This window comes from Sinocyclocheilus rhinocerous, unplaced genomic scaffold (assembly GCF_001515625.1).
Source record: "Sinocyclocheilus rhinocerous isolate Xijiao unplaced genomic scaffold, SAMN03320098_v1.1 scaffold1898, whole genome shotgun sequence".
Taxonomy (NCBI): domain Eukaryota; kingdom Metazoa; phylum Chordata; class Actinopteri; order Cypriniformes; family Cyprinidae; genus Sinocyclocheilus; species Sinocyclocheilus rhinocerous.
The window spans coordinates 683,812-704,008 of NW_015661023.1; the positions used below are offsets into that span (position 1 = coordinate 683,812).

Here is a 20,197-nt window from a genome sequence, read left to right on the forward strand (position 1 = left end):
GTGAGTGTGTGAGTGTGTGTGTGTGTGTGTGTGTGTGTGAGACTCACACTCTGTCCGTCCCGTAACTGTGGTAATCCACTGCGGCAGAAACGGCCACGATGAGCGCAGGAATGCCGTATCCGGCCAGGTAGAAATACCTCCTGCGTGAATGCTCGCTCTCAAACACCTCCACCAGCATGATGTAGAGCTGAACGCCTTCCAGAAACATCCACGTGAACGCAGACAGGAAGAAGAAATGCAGCAGAGCCGCGAAGACGGCACAGGCGATCTGAAAGACGCACACAAACGCTCTCGTTACGTGGACAATGATGGATGCTGTTCTGCGACCTCACAAACCTTCTCAGATAATTGAAAAATATGAAATAAGAGGCTTTAAAGATCATGAATCATGCATGATGTTCTGCATTAGAGTCACACACACTGAACGCTCTCTCATTAAATCTTTATGACACACACACTTGTGCTATTTCACCCTCTCATGAACTAATAAATACATGCAGTCAGCCATTTAAAACATCCCGTGTCCGAACACACGATCTTCCCAGCTGCACAGTACGGAAAAAGCAGTGAAAAGAAGTGCAAAAACCATATTATTTATCAGTAAAAATATCTAAACTTTGTTAAAACTAAATTTACCTGAGGAGCAAAATTGTGCAAGATAAGATTTGTTTTTTTCAGTGAATGTGTATTTTAAATTATGTCTATATTTCCTACCCCACTGGCAAGCATACATTTAAGAAAATGTACTGTTATTTATGCTTAAAAAATGAAACTGTGGTAAACAATGTAAATGTAATGACAAGATCAGGGTAATTATCATCAAAACTGTGCAAGATAATAAGAAAATAATAATAATCATTTTCCAGTGAGTATATATTTTGAATTAGTTTTAGAATTGTAATTTTTCTTACTCTACTGACAACCGAAAGTTTAAGAGGTTTATGCTTAAAACAATCATCAGTGTTAATTTTTTCATACATACATACATACACACATACATATATATATATATATACATATTAGTGCTGTCAAACAATTAATCGCGATTAATCACATCCAAAATAAAAGTTTTTGTTTACATAATATATTTGTGTGTACTGTGTATGTTTATTATGTATATATAATTACACACACATACACAAATATATTTAAGATAAATATTTTATGTTTATATATTAAATATATTTATATATATAATATAAATTACATGAATATAAACTTATACATGTAAATACATGTAATATTTTCAAAATATATGCTGTATATGTGTGTACTTATATATACATAATAAACATACACAGTACACACACATATATTATGTAAACAAAAACTTTTATTTTGGATGCGATTAATCATTTGACAGCACTATTATATAGTAAAAAACTAACACTAAAACTGAAGTATAAAATGAATAAAAATTATATAAACACACTAAAAACACTAAATAAAAATGTCAAAAGCACATAACAAAATTACTGAAACCTAAACCAAATTTGAAATGAAAATGTAAAACAAAAATAAAATCAAATTCAAAATATCAATACAAGCTATAATAGCTATTCATGTGTGTTTGAGTGTGTGTGTGTGTGTGTGTGTGAGTGAGTGAGTGAGTGAGTGTGTGTGTGTGTGTGTGTGTGTGTGTCTTACCGGCTGGTCAGCGCGGTTGATGCCAGTGAGGAAGAGTGTTTCAGCGATGAAGAGCGAGATGCACAGGTTCTTGTGGATGGTGTTCCTGTCGGTCGGCAGGCCGCGGAAGAAGCAGAAGGTGAAGATGCAGACGAGCAGACAGACCAGAGACAGCAGGATTCCCACCCACGTGATGATGTCCAGCAGTAGATCATGAACCGAATATATTTTACTGAAAAGCCACAAACTACTTCCAGCACTGTTAATAACCCTACAAAACCCGCTTCACGCATCTATTGTGTATTTTCTGTTAAGCGTGGGTGACAGGGAGTTTGATTTATTATCGCACTGCAGTTAAAGCGCTCAGATCCCGCCGACACCGTCACTGATTCCCACTGTACTCCCTCTGTAGGGTCCCTACGGAGGCCACACAGCCAGGGGAGAAGAGCACAGCTGATATGGGACGCATCCCAGAAGACTTTGAGTCTGGAAGACCGGATGTCAGCACTTCTGAAGAACACAGCACATTAATATTTATGAGCGCTGCATAGGTAACAGTACACTGCTTATATGTATATGTGTGTGTGTGTGTTTGAACGCCGGAGGGCCATTGAGCACATAACACATCACTCTTCCTGAGGCCCACTCACCCTTGAGCGCTATATCTCCTCTACATTCAACAGCAGTGTGTGTGTGTGTGTGTGTCAGTGCTGTAAGTAAATCAAAAGCTCAAGCCTGCTCAGCAGAATCCACAGCGAGTCTCAGACTTTATAGAGTCAACGCTGAGCTCAAGTAAATCTACGTGTCTATAAACACACACTCACACACGTGTGCATGCACTCTCAGAAAAAAATAAAGAAGGTACAAAAGCTGTCACTGGGGCGCTGCCTTTGAAAAAAAGCACACCTTTGTACCTTATTTACCCCTAAAGAGTGCATAATAGTACCTTAAAAGTGCATATTGGCACCTAAAGTGTACATATTAGTGAAAGGTACCTCCCCAGTGACAACTGCAATAGCATTTTACAAAAAATTCAAAATGAATGATCCCCAAAATGGCCCATGTGGTAAAAAAAATATGGGTATTGTTCAAATTATATGTTGTACCCAATCTATAGAGACTAGTCATGTGATTTTTGGCCAAAGCATTCAGAAGTTATAAGCACAAACGTCCATTTTTCATATCTCCTGACCACTAGGTGGCACTGTGCTGAAACTGTGCAGTCAGCCTCAGGTCATGGTTATTATGAGACACACCAATTTTGGTTTTAATATGCTAAAGCGTTGCGGAGATATAGCCTCATGTCCACTTTGGTGCGCTCTTCATTCGCATGTTTTTCGAGAACGGTTTGACTAATCAACTTGAATTCCATCACTTTTTTTTTCCTGACATGGTCTGAAGAGGATCTGGTTTCGGTATTGAATCATCTTGAGCCAAGGAATCAAAAGAAAATATAATTTTGTTTCTAGCCCGTATGGTTCAAATGTTATTAGCATAAACATGAGTGCAATTTTTTGAACTGTTGGTGGCGCTAGAGAGTTTGAGTTAGAGACTCCAAATGTGCTATGGTAAATGTTGAGACTGTCCTCTATCAGTGTGCCAAATTTCATAACTTGGCTTCCATAGACTCAAGAGCGGAAGAAGCAGAAGCAGAAAATGAATGGATTTAATAGGTGCCTATGCACCTAAAATCTTTTTAAATGACCAAATAACAATTGCTGTGATGAGATCATGTCAGTCTTCTAGAGAAATGTTTTAATCTACAGTCAGTTGTTCATGCTAAGATCACTAATAACCTACCAGCTATTACTGATACTAAATACTAACAGGTTTACTCGATTTAATATTTTAGCCACTGTTCAAAGTTCATAAATAATACAAATATTACACTGATTTAAACCATTCATATGTTTGGAGTCAGTAAGATTTTCTTTTTTTTTAGGCTGCATTAAATTGATCAAAAGTGTCAGAAAAGACATTTATAATTTTACAAAAGATTTATATTTCAAATAAATGCTGCTATTTTCTATTCAATCTTGAAAGATAAAATGTATCATAGTTACCACAAAAACATAGGGCAGCACAACTGTTTTCAACATTGATAATAATCAGAAATGTTTGTTGAGCAGCAAATCAGCATATTAGAATGATTTCTGAAGATCATGTGACACTGAAGACTGGAGTAATGAAGCTGAAAATACAGCTGCGCATCACAGAAATACATTACAGTTTAATATATATTCACATAAAAAGCAGTAATTTGAAATTGTAATAATATTTCACAATATTCCAGTTTTTACTGTATTTTAATTAAAAAACAGTCTTGGTGAGCAGAAGAAACTTCTGTCAAAAACATTAAATAATCGAAATAATCTCATTTAATAATGTTAATCTCATTAAATAATAAATTGATGCAGCTCAGAGATGGCATGAATGCATTTATACTACAATTACATGTTTCACAGAGACATGTTTCAAAATAACATTTTCAGTATATAAATATAAAATGATACTTCTAAATATGGATTTAACAGATATTCACGTAAAAAAACCAGCTATTTTAAATTGTAATAATATTTCACAATATTACTGATTTTTATTGTATTTTTGATCAAATAAATCCAGCCTTGGTGAGCAGAAGAGACTTCTTTCAAAAATATTAAAACCAATCTTACCAACTTCAAACTTTTGAACAGTAGTGTGCATCTAAACAGCACAGCTTCTATCATGTGTGAATGATGAAAGTGTGAGAGTAGCAGCAGCTTTAGGAATGTTAAGTTTGCTTTAGTTGAGGTGAGAGTGAATGTGTTGAATGATTTCAGTCATTCGTGAAGGCGTTTTCGACGCAGCTCGAGTTCCTGAAGAGGAACTTAAAAAGTGTTTTTTCCATAGTTAATGAGATCTGGTTTACTTGGCCGATGGTGTGCACAGACACACGCACCCAGGGTGTTTGATATGTTTGTGTTTTTCTGAAGGACCACGAGCTCTAAACTGGAACTAAAAGAAAGACACGCCCACAAACCCAATATGTACAGTGGGTGTGGCTAAGCCCGCAGTGGGGGTTTCCATGTCTGATGTGGGTGTGACTCAGCCCTAGGTGGGTGTGTTCAAGTGTGTAGTGAATGTAACTAACCCATGACGGGGTGTGGTCAAATGAGCGGTGGGTGTGGCTACACAAAATGTGGGTGTGGCTAATCCTGATGACTGTGCATGCATATTTTATTATTATTTCTAAACTATTAGAATATTTATTAATATTGCAATTAATAACAGCTTTTAAGTTTTCATTTTAATTTAAGTTAAATTCAGCTTTTTGTCAATATCATTAGTTCTTGATAATTTGAAATATTTCTGTTTATCTTCAATTTATTTTCGCTTTAGTCTTAAATCCAGGAAATTTAGTACTTCAATTTATTTTATTTTAGTGTAAAATGTTTGAGGTTTTCATCTGATATTTATATTTTATAGAAGGTTTGTTCCCATTATCAAAAATTTTGTGATAGTTTTAGTTATCGATAACAACACTGGTGCTCATGCCCAAATGTGGGCGTGTTTATGGGCGTGTCACTGCCTCAAATGGGTGTGTCTCCAATCCTCACCATTCTTGACCTCTACTTCCAGACATGACTTACACAGCATAAATTAAATCTGAGTGGCGAGATTTTATTTTAAACAGCAGGACCTGAAGGAGACCCACAGTTTTCCCTTCTGACTTGCTAATCAAAACGACTGTCAGCGATCTACTCCTCTCTCGAGTGCCTCGGCTGTTGACGGCGCTCCACAGCGCCTTTCTTTCATCCATCAAAATTTATTTTCTCCCCCTCATTTTTCACTGTTTTTCACTCCAATTGTTCTTCTGTTTCTCACCAGGTAAAGCCGAACCTGGGCTCTGAACGGAACATGTAAATTAAGCTTTTAGATTAAATGCACCTGGGTGAGGCTCCGTCCCATGCGACCCCACGCCTGCCAGACGGAGAAAAACCCCTGCGCTCGACCACACCGACACAACAATAGACATCAATAGAGAAACAACAACACAGAAACAGTCAAATAGCACTAATAGGTGAGCAGTCGAAAACAATGCATGGCAGCGACTCACAAAAACTCAGCAGGCGTCGAGCTGCACATCAGACACATCCTGTTGGCCTTTAAAAAACACACAAAACCAACCGAAAGCAACAGTAACAATGCAAACACACCAGCATATGCGTGTTTGTTCGGCGTGTATTAAGTCGCTCAGCTGGGAATCGTCGTTGATCATGGATCATATGGAGAGATAAAGACCGCCCACCCGCTGATCTCCCACAATGCACCTCACAGCCTGGAGTCATCAGCAAACAATAAACAGTCTCCACAGAGATCTGCTCCACATAAACACACCTCACGTCTTTCTTCTGATTTCTTCAGAGCACATTCTGCACCTCCAAACATCCCGGGATGATTTACATCATATAGTGTTATTGTATAGTGTACACTATAGTATATAGTGTTATTGGTTACGGTTATTCATTTATAATTCATTATACATAATAGCTTCAAGTGTAAGTGTTTACGTTTTTGTACAGTGGATTGCTGGTTTTCACCATGCTAAATGACAAGAAACACATTAATAAGATATAAGATATTTGGGGGTGTTCGTGATACTGTTGTTCATTTGTAAAACATGCACATTTGTTGCAATGTGTAAATTGTTGCATTGAAGCGAGCGCAAAAACGGATGTGTAAACAACTTCTGCTGTGATCTGCATGCAGTGTTTCAACGCGCTGACAGATGAATAGTCTGATGTTTATATCTGGGACAGATGTGTTTGCGGCGTCTCTACCTTCACGTCCACGTGAGCCATGAGCACAGCGAAGTTGGTGAGGTGTGTGCAGGAGCAGGTGGTGTGCGTTCGGTTGGTTCCCAGCAGCCGGCAGTCCTGCGTCGACCAGAAGCCCGTCATACTGCGCTTCGAGTAACTCCAGAACGAACAGTTGGGGTTGAAATTCTCCTCTGACTGCTGGAAGACGAGGAAGAAGAAACTGTGTCAGCGAGGAAAGCAGTGAAACACACAACATAAGCAAGAATAAGAGTTACGCTCAGGGTCCAAAACCTTCAGCAAAGCACTGCAGCACTGAGCAGAACTCATTATTACTGATCATGAAACTGCTGGATGGATGACAAAGACAAAATTGGATGACTGGCCGAGTCATTTTACCTACATTTCAAAGACAATAGAAGTCACTATGAAATTACACATAAAGATGTAGGCTACTTCAGTGGGTAAAAACACTCTAGAGCTCAGCTTCTGTAATTGCATGTATTACAAATTTCAACTATAATAAAATTCCAGTTTAATTGCAATTAACATGCAATTAGGTGTCCGAAAAAAAACAAAAAAAATAACAAGTTACTTGACATTAACTCTTTCCCCGCCATTGACGAGTTATCTCGTCTTTTAGAAGAAAACGCTTCCCCGCCAAAGACGAGTTTTTACGGCTTTTTCGTGTTTTCACTGTTATACACTCGGGGGCGCTATTACGCAACTTCTGAACAAGTACAAAACCTCCCGAACAAAAACACACGTGAACAGGATGGAGAAACCAGCCAGCTCTTATGTAAACAGATGCATATGAAAAATAATGCGGTCATCAGCAATAGACAGCATATAAATGAAAACTGCATAATGTTACGGAGTAAAATGTTGATCCAGGAAGTGGTATATGTCTGTGCAAGCTTTGGAGGTGTTGATGGAAGCGATTTACTGGATTGGTGGCTGGCAACTTTTTTCAAAAATGCTGGCGGGGAAAGAGTTAAACAATAAATTAAATAAAACATAAAAAACAGCTAGTTGCAACTAAACTAAAAAAGCTAAATCAATAAAAACTATAAAAATACAATAATATTAATTATAAAAAAGCACAATTAAATACAAGTATTACAAACTATACATATATACAATTATTTATACAATTCATAATTTAATTAATAAATAATAATTTATACAAAATATAAATTAAAACTATAGACACAGTTACAAAAAACACAAAAAAATGACACACACAAAAAAAAAACGCTACTAAAACTTTAACTAAAATTAAAGTGAAACGGAAACTATAAAAATAAAAACTGCAAAACTGCTTCTAAAAACTATAATAGTATGTCAATGATACTAATATAACACTGCTGACAACATTACAATCAGTTTACATGCAAATATATATATATTTTAAAGAATATTATTTCCACTACTAAAGTGCACTTCTTTTTTCACAAGGGTAAGCAAATACAGAATAATGTAGAATACATTCATCAAACTAATTAATCTAGCCTCCATTCCATACTGTGACCTCTAAACTACAATATTCAACCCAGACAGAATGTTTTTATGCATTTTGCATTTTTAGAAAAAAATTCTAAGAATTCTAAGGAATTGATTTAAACTCAGGAATCTGCTGGCTAAAGCATTATCAAATTAGCCAAAATCTATATCAAACAGACACTCCGGGCAGCTGGCTGCTGGTGTTCTGTGGAAATCTGCAGATTCCTTGTGGATTTGCCGATATCTTTCTTCCGTGAGCGAATCCTACCCACACAAACTGGAATCGAGCCTGGAGGCAGGGATTCTGTGTGTGTGTGTCATTTTTGGGTGCGTTTCAATAAAGCGCTTGGAGAAAAATAATTCAAGCATAAATGCTGGTGGCGAGACCACGTTTCCAGCTCTAATCGAGCCTGGAGACAGAGATTCTGTGTGTGTGTGTCATTTTTGGGTGCGTTTCAATAAAGCGCTTGGAGAAAAATAATTCAAGCATAAATGCTGGTGGCGAGGGAATTGGCAGATTTTAACGAGCAGAACTATTTTTTTTTACCAATCATGACATTGCAGGAAGGATGATAACAATAAAATTGGATGAGCCATTTTAACCATAAGACAATTACATATCAAAAGTCCTACTGAAGCAGGTCACAAAACACTCTAAGGTTGAGCTAATTGTGTTTAACATAGATTTAAACTATAATACAATTTCATTTAATTGCAGTTAACATGCACATGGAGCATGCATCTGAAAATACTAAATTCAGTTTGCACTTAAGTATATTCTTTTAAAGCGTATTACTTCTAATGCTTAAGAGTACTTTTTACAAGGGTCCGTTCACACCGAGAATGATAACTCTAATGATAGTTATATTAGTGTCCACATCAATGCACAATATTGTTCTGTTTATCAAATATAACTTCAGCTATTCTGCTAACTCTAAGTAACTTTGCAACTATATGTCAACTAGTAGACTGTCTGCTTTATATCTGTTAACACTTTATTTTTACACTTATTTAACTAACCCTAACCCTAACCCTAACCCTAACCTAACAGTCTACTAATACTCTAATCTAATGGATTCAGCTATTGCGTCCGTGTTTCCCACATCACATAAATCATAACGTCCTACAGTACAAGTGTCGAAATAAAGTGTAACCTGTTATTCTTTCACATTTAGAACAATATTTCAAACTTCATCTTTATCATTATAGTTGTTATCCTTGTTGTGAGCAGGCCTTAATACAGAATGTATCACTATCATCCAAATAATCGATCTGGCTCACATTGCAAACCCCTCTATTCCATACTGTGACCTCTAAACTACAATATTCAACCCAGACGGACACATTTTCTGCATTTTTCGAACTTGATTAAAGTTGATTTGCTGGGTGTGTTTCATTAAAATGCTTGGAGAAACATACTTCAGGCATGAATGCAGGTGGTGTGACTGAGGGACCCACACGATTATTCCAAGGAATTTCCTCAGAAAAATGATGTTTTATTCTGACAACAAATCTCACAGCGAATGCAACACAAACCGCTCGGCTCCGTACCTGAATATGCCGCATGGTGAATATGACGGGGTCGGACAGGTAGACTTTGTTACTGTCTTTGTTGATGGCCGCCGTTATAACGGGAGAGTTGACGATGACAGAGTGGTTTGTGTTTAACGTCTCGCTGCTGAACTTCATGCTGGCGTTTTCAGTGGACAGATACGAACCCAGATGCTTGTACAGGACGAACGCCATCCGGATCTCCCCTGAAAGACAGAGCGGCTGTATCAGCATTATTATGACAAAGTTCAGTTGTTTTAGTTAGCTCAGAAGTATTTGGCTACTCAACAGAAGCTGAAAAAGCCTCACATTTGAGAGAATCAAATAAGTTGGTCAATCATTAACGGAGGCTTGGGGCAAAAATGCCACCAAATCTGAGAAATATGCAGAAGTGGCCCTGAATATGCCCTTGTATGAGTTTGTTTTGAATTTTTAAAACATATGCACACATGCAAGAGCACAGCTTTTCCCAAATAACAGCATGACTGCAAATGTGATATTGATTTTATACTACAGTTTAGTAACAAGTCATTAATATTAAGCATCTTAGCATTTTAGACACAATATTGTCCGTTTTTGTTCTATTTCACAAGCAATAATAGCTCCAAACAAAGACACAGCAGAACCGTTGCACATTGTGTTTTGTTACTGAAACGAATCAGGCGAGTCAATGATTCAATGACTCACTTATTATAACAGTCACTTGTTTCATATTTAAAAGTAAATTTCATATTTCTATACTGAAAATGCTATTTTAAAGCATGCCTCTTATAACATAATTCATGTAATTGTAGTGTAAATGCTAGGGTTGGTTACCGTTCACATTTTAACCGGTACGGTACCGGTATCGGTACCTGAATTTCGTTGCCGGTACCTAACGGTACCTTTTTTCGGTACTTTACTCTCTGTGTAATTACAAAAACATTTATTTCAGTGAAAAAATAAGTCCAAAAGTCTCAATTTCAACATTTTGAACAATAGGGCCCTACAAACTTTTTCTTTTTTTCTTTCTTTCTTTTTTTTCCCCCCCAGAAATTCTTGTTTTTATTTTTTCTGAAAATCAAATGAAGGCATTAAACATTTATTTTAAATCAAATGAAAATAAAACCCTTTTAGTTTTTGGCAAACAAACCTAGGTTTACTGTTGAAATTACTACATGGAAGAAAAATTGTGTGAATATTCCTTTAAAACATTTTTAATAGGCTAATAATAGTATAATTTTTTCTACAATTAAGTGATTTATCTGGTTGTAATATTTTTTTTATCATTTAATTGTTTTATTTAAATTTGACAGAAAATGGAATATTTAAAGATGTACATTATACTGTACAAATGTAAGAGATTAAGTTTTTGTGTTCATGCCGTCATATAGTGAGACGCAGAGGCCGGAAATCACCGCGAGCGTCACGCGTGCTTCAGTATTTGTGTAGTAAACAAAACCGCGTTTCTGCCATACATGCATACAGAGGCAAGCGGAACATGCAGGATTTAAAACGTATTTTTGCATTTTTATATTCACAGACACTAGTTCACATCGCGATTCGAATTAAGTGGCAGTGGCTACTTTTGATTTATTCGTCCAAAATTGACGAATTGCGTGGCATTCCGCGCTATAGAGTAAATTATGTTTTTATGAATGGACTCCGTGATCCCGTCCGCGTTTTCGCAGAAACCATATGGCCCTAGAAATGTAACCACACTTCAGAACATTTCGGCTTGCCCTGTGTGTTGTTTGAACGAGTTGCAGGGGTGACATCACGTCACAACTCCATATCATATCAAACCATATGGCCCTAGAAATGTAACCACACTTCAGAACATTTCGGCTTGCCCTGTGTGTTGTTTGAACGAGTTGCAGGGGTGACCTCACGTCACAGGGTCTCTCTTTCTCTCTCTGTAGCGTATGCGCCCAGATGCGTTCTCAGGTACCGAAATTTGGCACCGATTGATTTAACATGAATCGGTACTCGGTAGTACCGACGCAATTCGGTCGGTACCCTTAAAAGTACCGAGTTCGGTACCCAACCCTAGTAAATGCATTCATGGCATCTCTGAGCTGCATCAAACAGTTGGGAGTGTTTAGATTGTTTTAATGTTTTTTGAAAGAAGTCTTTTCTGCTCACCAAGGCTGCATTTATTTGATCAAAAATTGATCAAAAATTGATCAAAATTTGATGAAAACTATTACTATTTCAAATAGCTGTTTTCTATGTTAATATATTGTAAAATGTAATTTATTTCTGTGATGCGCAGCTGTATTTTCAGCATCATTACTCCAGTCTTCAGTGTCACATGATCTTCAGAAATCATTCTAATATGCTGATTTGCTGCTCAAGAAACATTTGTGTTGAACACATCAGTGTTTAAAACAGTTGTGCTGCCCAATATTTTTGTGGAAACCATGATACGTTTTATTTTTCATGATCCTTTGATGAATAGAAAGTTTAACAGAACAGCATTTATTTGAAATATAAATATTTTGTAACACTATAAATATATTTCACTTTTGATCAATTTAATGCATCCTGGCTGAATGAAAGTATTTTTTTTATTTTATAAATAATATAAAAAATAACAGGTTTTTATTAAAAATGGGACTTAATATGCAGTTTCTGTGCCCCTTCTAAAGTGCAAAGATGGATGTTATTGGATTTTATTTTATTTTATTTGATTGGTAACCACCTTTAGGATTTTATTCGTCTTATTTTATTGATGAATTTGACATTAAAGATGATGCATACTGTGCATACAAGGTTAGAAAAACTTTGCACTTATAAAAAAGCCCTTATAAAAATCCTCCTGGAAATGACTTTAAGTGGGCAAATATTGGCCCTTAATGGAAAAGTTAATTTCGGGAGCTCGTTGGGAGATCAGCCACCTGCTTAAGCCTTTACAAAGCCAAAGCGACAGTACAACAAAGCAAAACTTGTAAAATCTGCTGTTGAACATGGCCTGATGGGGCATACCGGGGTTCAGCCGCACGTTTCTTTAGAGTTCAGTAAAAACTCTTCATTACCACATCATTGAGAGCAAGCAGACACCGTCTCCAGCTGATCGAAGCCCTGTTTCAGGCGTTATATTAGAGGAAAAGAGCAATGAAGTGAAATAATTTGAGCTTTGATTAGATGGGATTCGGTAGATCACGTAATGAATACATAACACCCATAATGCTTTGTTCCTCTCGGCAGCATTTACTGAGAGCCACAAAGGTTTCGAGTGAGCGAGAAAAAGGGAGGAAAAAAAATCTAACCGCAGAGTCGATTTGATTCAGCTTTATTGAAATGTCATTAGCGCTTTACTGCCTCCTTTGTGAGAGCTACAGTTCTGCTCGTTATTTTCGCGTCTCACTTGCTTTTTTCGTGAAAAGAAATGAAAAAATCACCCCACCGCCGCCTCCCTGTCACGTCTGGATCACTGACTCACAAGAACACAAAACTATTTTTTTCGCGATTATTGGTGACGGGCTGTTTGGTAACAAACGTTTGTTCGCAGGAAGAAAAACAGGAAACAAGTTCATAACATGGGAGTAAGCGTGGATGATCTCAACTTTCCATCTATTTTGTTTTGCCAAGTAGGATGTTGGAAATCAAGAGTTTCAGAAAATGGAAGTGGCTTTCAGCGTTATTTTAGTATCACTGATGTACTAGTATACTTTGTGTTAATATTTTGAATTCGATTTTTTTTTTTTTTCCATTTATTTTTTTCTTCATTTTAATTTTAGTTAAAATTTAAATTTTGTATCAAAGGAATGATTGCATATCAGTATTGTTTTCATAAATTTTAGTTGTAGTTATTTTAGTAATTCAACTTAAATTAAAGGAAAAGGAGAAATGTTGCCTTGGCAACTAGTTTAAATAGGTTTTTTTTTCAGTGTAGTTTAGGTATATTTTTCGGTTTTAATTTTTAGTTTTACTTTATTTAGTTATGCTGGTTTTTACTACTTCAACTTAAACTTAACAAAAAGAAGAAATGTTGCCTTGACAAGTAGTTAAAATGAAATACTAAAATATTTAAAATGAAATACTAAAATACTAATTATTATTATTATTTATGTATTTTTTATTCATTCATTTTTATTTTATTTCATTTAACGTTTAGTTAAGTTTTAATGATTTTAGTTTTCGTTTTAGTTATTTTAGCTTTTTTTTTATCAAACTAAATGAAAAGACGAAATGTTGCCTTGGCAACTAGTTGAAATAAAAAATGTTCGTTCTCAAATAATGTATTTATTTATTTTAATGTGTATTTCGTTTTAGTTATTGTAGTACTTCAAAATGAAAATTATTATTTTACTTTGCTTTAGTTATTTTAGTACTTCTAAACTACTTCACTAAACGAAAATGACACTACAAGGAAAACTAGTTTTTATTTTATTTTCTCTTAGTTGATTTTAGTTTCAGCTAGAGTATGTACCGTTTCTGCCGTGTTGTTTGAGGGTGTTGGCTGACAGGTGGATGGTGTTTCCCTGGCCTCCCGTCTGTGGAAACTTCAGATCGGGAAGACTTCCGTCTGTGCTCATCCTCGCCACCTCCAGTTCTAAACACACACACAGAAAAATAATCCACACAATGCATGACAAGTGAGGATTCTGACAATAACACACCACAGAATTCAACTGATGTATTTTGAGTTTAGAAGTATAATGAAAGTGAAAAAGGACTGAAACAAAAGCTGTTTTACATAATGTGCTCCATCCCACTTGTGTGCTATTCTGCAATCTTCTGATTCATACAAGCATTTTGTGTGAGGAATTCAAATTGCAATTCACTGAAAAGCGTGATCTCTATTTGGTATTCAATAAAACTGTAGCAATGTCCAATTCATAAACAAATCATTCCTTTGAACAGATTTTTTTTTCAATTAATCATTGAATCTGAATGATTGAATCACTAATCAGACTAATACAGTTCTCAAGGTCTGTTTTTGCATATGTGGATTACAGAGCTAGCTTCATTTGATGATTTAACTCGATCTGTATTGTTTAGTTCCTCCAAACACATCTCAGTTGTTCTCATAGCAACAGGTCCGTAAGACCAAACTTGGAAACAGGTTTATGTGACGTAAATAGGATTGAACTGCAGCGATTTCAGCGAAGGTGATACTTTAAGGCGCAACATAAGTTCTGTCATACAAGAGCACCCTGTTGCTTTCCGTTCACACTGACCACTTTTATACGTTTTCTCTTTCAGCCAATGCTCCTTCATGACAGTAGTTGAACCAAAAGAGAAACTTTGACAATGCACATTTTAAAACACAACGATGCACGACATTGAAGCGCTTGCGTCACATACTTGCGTAGAGTCTGCAGTTCGAACGGAGAATGAAACTCCTGCTGTGCTGTTTGCACAAATAAAAGCATCTCACGCTGTCTGAGATTTCGAGAGTGATTCAGCGCAGCTCTCTAATCAAAGCATGAATGCACTGACTCACTGCATCAGCGCCAGGCCCGCAGCCTGATTTTGGGCATTCATACACATGCTTTCAGAGAACCTGAAAAGAAGTCAGCCGCAAAATCCCCCAGCATTTACACAAACACTTATCAAACCAAAATCCCAAAAGAGACTCTCATTCCGCCGCCGACAGGACAAAGAGCGATAAAGAGTGGTGGGCATAACCAGACAACTATAGCTTGCAGGAAATACTTTTTCATTCCTCCAGCATCGCTGTGAAAAGCTTAAGACTGCAAACAGCAGGCAGAGACGCTGTTGTGCCTCGAGAGAAATCAAAAGCCAGTTTAAATAACACGTTAATCGCCCAAAATCTGTTCGCCAGATTATGAGCGTGAGGACAAACACGCTTTCCATCAAAAAGAGGGAAATCTAAATACAATGGCATGCCGTGTTTTTTTTTTTAAAGCACATTATATTCAACCGAAGGAGGAGGATAACAACCATTTCAGGGTAAGTTGGCAAAAGATGAGCATCCATCCTCGCACACAAACAGGCTTTTATTTCCCCAAACGACTGTGTCATCAACACTATCATCAGATGGCAACGCCGCTAATCTTCTCTCGATTCTCCACATGGCACGATGTTGGCACTCTACATCGTCTTAAAGGGATAGTATGCGCAAAAATCATAATGTAAACCCGTATGACTGACGTTCTTCTGTGAAACACAACAGGAGATCATCTGAGGAACATTCAGAGGGGTGTTGACCTTCAAAATGAACAAAAGAAAAACAGAATAAAACAAGTGATGGTTCAAGTCTTCTGGAGCCGTATTAATGCTTTGTGCAAGCACAAGACCAACATTTAAGTCATTAAGTCAACATTCTATTGATTTATGTTTTTGTGCAGTCAAACATACAATCCAGGACCACTGGAAAAATGTACCTGTGGTGATATTTCTGAAAAAATGATATTATGTTGCATCTTGCAGTTACTTATAGTGAAATGTCCAGTAAGTGGTGCTAAAAGTGTGTTCAGTTTTATCCAAAACAGATGAATGTGAATCTGGCAATGTTTTACGCTGGTTTTTGTATGTATCACAGTTGTTTGGAAATGAAATGCCTGGTTGAGTGGTGTTGTAAGGTCAATACTCTATAGTGTGTTAAAATAACATACTATCTACCCTAAACCGTACCAATAAGAGTTAACAAAACAAATGTGTTAAAAACTAATTTGTTGAAGCAACCGTGTCATTTTAGCTTGTTTTTGAGTCTTTGAGCTGTTTTATCGTGACTTGCGTTTCAGGGGGCTTGATTTTTAATGCGTTGCATCTCAAATGCAGTGATGTACCGGGTGCGCTACCGAGCAAGTTTACTACACAGAAAAGCCAAATATATGGAGATGTTATGTGATGCAAACATCAAAATACTTAGTTTACAAATCATGCACTGTGGTAGAAGTGTATTTTTAAGCTCATAACATAGTATTGTACAAGGAACGGCTTGAAAATATATGTCTTTATTAATTAATAATTTGCCTGTGCAATTATAATTTGTGCACTAAGGAATCAAAATTGTTGTTGTTTTACAGCCACTAGTGTTCACTTCAGCTATAAACTGCAGTGAATTGTACGTGCACATTTGATTAATTTAGCAAAAATATATACAGAGGCTGTTTTTCCAATGAGTCTTGATTGCGAACAGCACTTTAGATGCATTGTGTCAAGTTTAACGTCAAACATCACTGGTTTTTGTATGTGTTGGATGAATAATTCTTACATTTCCGTATGTTTCTCACAAAGCATGTCTTGGAATATAAGTCGCATGGATGAGACGGGAGCACATATGAATGCTTTTTGAAGCTCGACTATACACCGTAAAAATGTTTTTTCAAAGTTTTGAAGTAAACAAAACACACTATTGGAGTGTTTTACAAGAAAATACTTTAAATGTGAAAATGTTCACATTTATTCAATGTGTTACCTGTCTTTTATATTAAATCAATTGTGAATGAACACTGTTTGGACACTGTATTTATGGAAACAGCATCTCCTCGTGTGTTCCACAGAAGAAAGAGTATAATATGGGTTTGAAATGACACGAGAGTGTATAAACTTTTCAATTCCGGCTGATCTATTCCTTTAACGGAAGGCTGCTTTTCGGCTCGCCGGTGTCGGTGACGGACTCAGCGGCCCCACGGGCCAAACAAAGCATATAACTAACAAACTTACCCCATCAAACAGGGCCTGAAGGTCTGCTAAAGGTGTCAGAGCCTGTAGATTAATCGCCACGCAGCACGGAGGATATAAAATAACCCTCGTAAAAAGTTTGTAGGAGGGACTCCCTCCCCCCGCGGAGCCGAGCTCCGGATCCCTTAATATCAGGATAAATCGCATGCCAGACACGATAAATTCTGTTTTATTAATTCCCAAAATGTGACCATCTCCGCAGAGAGACGGCAGACCTACATTCTGGAGTTTCCATGGCAGCCAGTCCGCCTTAAATCCCCATCTTTAGGAACGGGAGATGCATCCGCTTTCATCCCAGAGGAATATACACACAGCACACAACAGCCTGATCTCGGGAATGCTGACATTCACACTGTGATATTCGCAAACAGATGCGAGCGGGACAGAAAACCGTGGGCGTCCTCAAAACGTCTCGTCCCATTCCTCTGCGGGCTGAGAAACGCGTTGTTAACGACACTAAATTATCGCTCGTAGCTTATGCTCACTCAGCCTTTCGTTTAAAAACGCTTAATTACGCCTTCCAGTGAATGAAATAACACGATTCGCACACATAAAGGAGTCAAATGCGGCACTGATATGAGGTTCTTTGTGATGAAAGCAGGTTTATCGGTGTGTATCAGGGCCGCTCGGGTTCATGGACGCCGCTGATAGCCGGCTGTTCTCATTTCTGCCCAAACAATCAGAATCAAAAACTGATGCTTTCCATGGATAAGGCACGCTTTAATGCATTAGAGGCACAAATCCAATGTTTTTTGTTGTAACACCATGACAGTGACCATTTAGAAGATGAGAAACATTTCATATTCTTAATTTTTACACATACTGTAGCGGTGACAGCATTTAAAGATCAACCCTGCAAAGCTCTTATAAAGGTTGACAACAACCAAAATGAAAAAAATATATATTTAATTTCTGAGAAATATAAAAGCTAAAATGATCAAACAATTTGTTTGTAATGTATGAGAAATATAAATAACAAAATATATTGTTTTCCCTGTAATTTATGAGAAGAATCAATGACAATTATCAAGTTTTTTTTTTTTTATCATTTTTGAAAAATAAACATATATATAATAAAATTATTAAGCAATTTTTTTCTGTAATTCATGTGAAATGTAAATGACAAAATAATCAAGCAAATTATTTCTGTAATTTATGGAAAACACAAATGACAGAATGATCAAGCTTTTTTTTTTTTTATTATGAGACATAAATGACAATGATCAAGATTTTGTTTGGCTATTTTTGAAAAATAATTACATAATGAAATGATCAAGCAAATATATTTCCTTTCATTTATGGGAAACATGGATCTCAAAATGATCAAGATTTTTTTTTTACTGTAATTTATGACAAATATAAATTACAAAATTATCAAGCATTTTTTCTGTAATTTATGACATATCTATTATATATGATCAATTATGCAAAAATATTAAACAAATTTATTTTCTGTAATTCATAACAAATATGAAGGACAAAATGTCAAGCATTTTTTATTTATGAGAAGTATATACAATAGTGATCAATAAGTATTACTATAATTAATAAAAATATAAATGATAAAATGATCAAGCATTTTTTTCTGTAATTTATGTGAAATATAAATCACAAAATGATCAAGCAACTATTTTTTACTCTAATTTATGAGAATATAAGGACAACATAATCAAGCGAATTGTTATTTTCTGTAATTTGTGAGAAATATAACTGGATAAATATGTTTATATTATTTAAGACATATAAAAATGTTAAGCAGTTCTTGTAATCTTTAGTTTGACTTTCATATTTTCTGAAGGTTCAGCACCTAATTTCTGACCATTGCTTTTGGGAAGAGAAGTCTACAAAGCATCCAACAGAAAAAGAGCTAATAAAGTATTTCATGTATGATTGTGTATATTCATCTGTTCAGTGACTTTCATTAGCAGGCAAGTTTTCGCTAGCAAGGTCAAGGTCATGTGTTGGATTGAGGAAGAATGCATGACTCACGGATGTTTTCAGTGTTTTCCTGCACGACGTCGGTCTTCAGCAGGTTGTCTGCGAGCACGAAGGCACCCTGCTCGACGGTGTCCAGCAGCATGGTGGCGGCGCGCAGCTGATCTCCGCTCGACAAATTCTGAAAGTTAAAATAAAATAAAATAATAATAATAATAATTGTTTCAGCCCCTATCTTGTATACTTTCTTGAAAAGTGCCACCTACAGACCACAAAACAAGACTGTAAAAGTAACAAAAATTCATTGGTCAAAAGATGTGAACCTTCATTACCAGGAAACCATGTCCAAAACACTGTTATAACATGACAGATGGTACCCCCCACACACACACACACTCACACTCACTCACTCACTCACTCACTCACACTCACTCACTCACTCCCAAAACAGAGAGACCGAACCTCTTAACATCCTCAAGAAACACTACTGACTCAGAAAGCCCTTCAGAACGACGTCTGTCAGTGCAGTGCTACAAACACAACAGCATTTCTGATAAGATGCATCATGATGCACAAATCTATGCGTATGCATGCTTAGCGAATGAGACCCAATGACAGGAAAAGATGTGAACCTTCATTACCATGAAACCACATCCAAAACATTACATGACAAATGGTACCAAACACACACAATGATCAAGCAAATATTTCTTCTCATAATGTATGAGAAATATAAATGACAAAATAATTAAGCAAACAGGTTTTTCTGTAATGATAAATATTAATGATTAATTTCCTTTAACAAAATGATCAAGTAGTAATGTTCCATAATTTATGAGAAATATAAATGACAAAATGATGAGGCAGACATTTAATATGTAATTTATGAGAAATATAAATGACAATAATCAACCAAATATTTTGTTCAGTAATTTATAAGGAAAATATAAATGACAAAGAACAAGCATTTTTTTTTTCTGAGAAATATGTGACAAATGATCAATTGATTTGTTTCTGTATTTTCTGAGAAATATTAATGAAAAAATGATAATTTGTATCTATATTTCTGAGAAACATCAATAATAATGATCAAATATATATATATATATATATATATATACAGTGGGTACGGAAAGTATTCAGAC

The 20,197-nt window shown here is 36.1% G+C and overlaps 1 protein-coding gene across 1 annotated transcript in view; it reads right to left on the reverse strand.

Moving 5' to 3' along the window:
* Positions 1–19,219, reverse strand: part of LOC107726200 (adhesion G protein-coupled receptor L3-like) — a 21,254-nt gene extending 2,035 nt beyond the window's left edge. The window contains exons 1-6 of the mRNA XM_016535723.1: positions 19,107–19,219; positions 13,894–14,016; positions 9,480–9,685; positions 6,427–6,626; positions 1,648–1,858; positions 48–268 (exon numbers count right to left, since the gene is read on the reverse strand). Coding sequence (XP_016391209.1) covers positions 48–268; positions 1,648–1,858; positions 6,427–6,626; positions 9,480–9,685; positions 13,894–14,016; positions 19,107–19,197 — 1,052 coding nt within the window. The 5' untranslated portion in view covers positions 19,198–19,219. The remainder of the gene's footprint in view (positions 1–47; positions 269–1,647; positions 1,859–6,426; positions 6,627–9,479; positions 9,686–13,893; positions 14,017–19,106) is intronic.
* Positions 19,220–20,197: the final 978 nt, after the last annotated feature.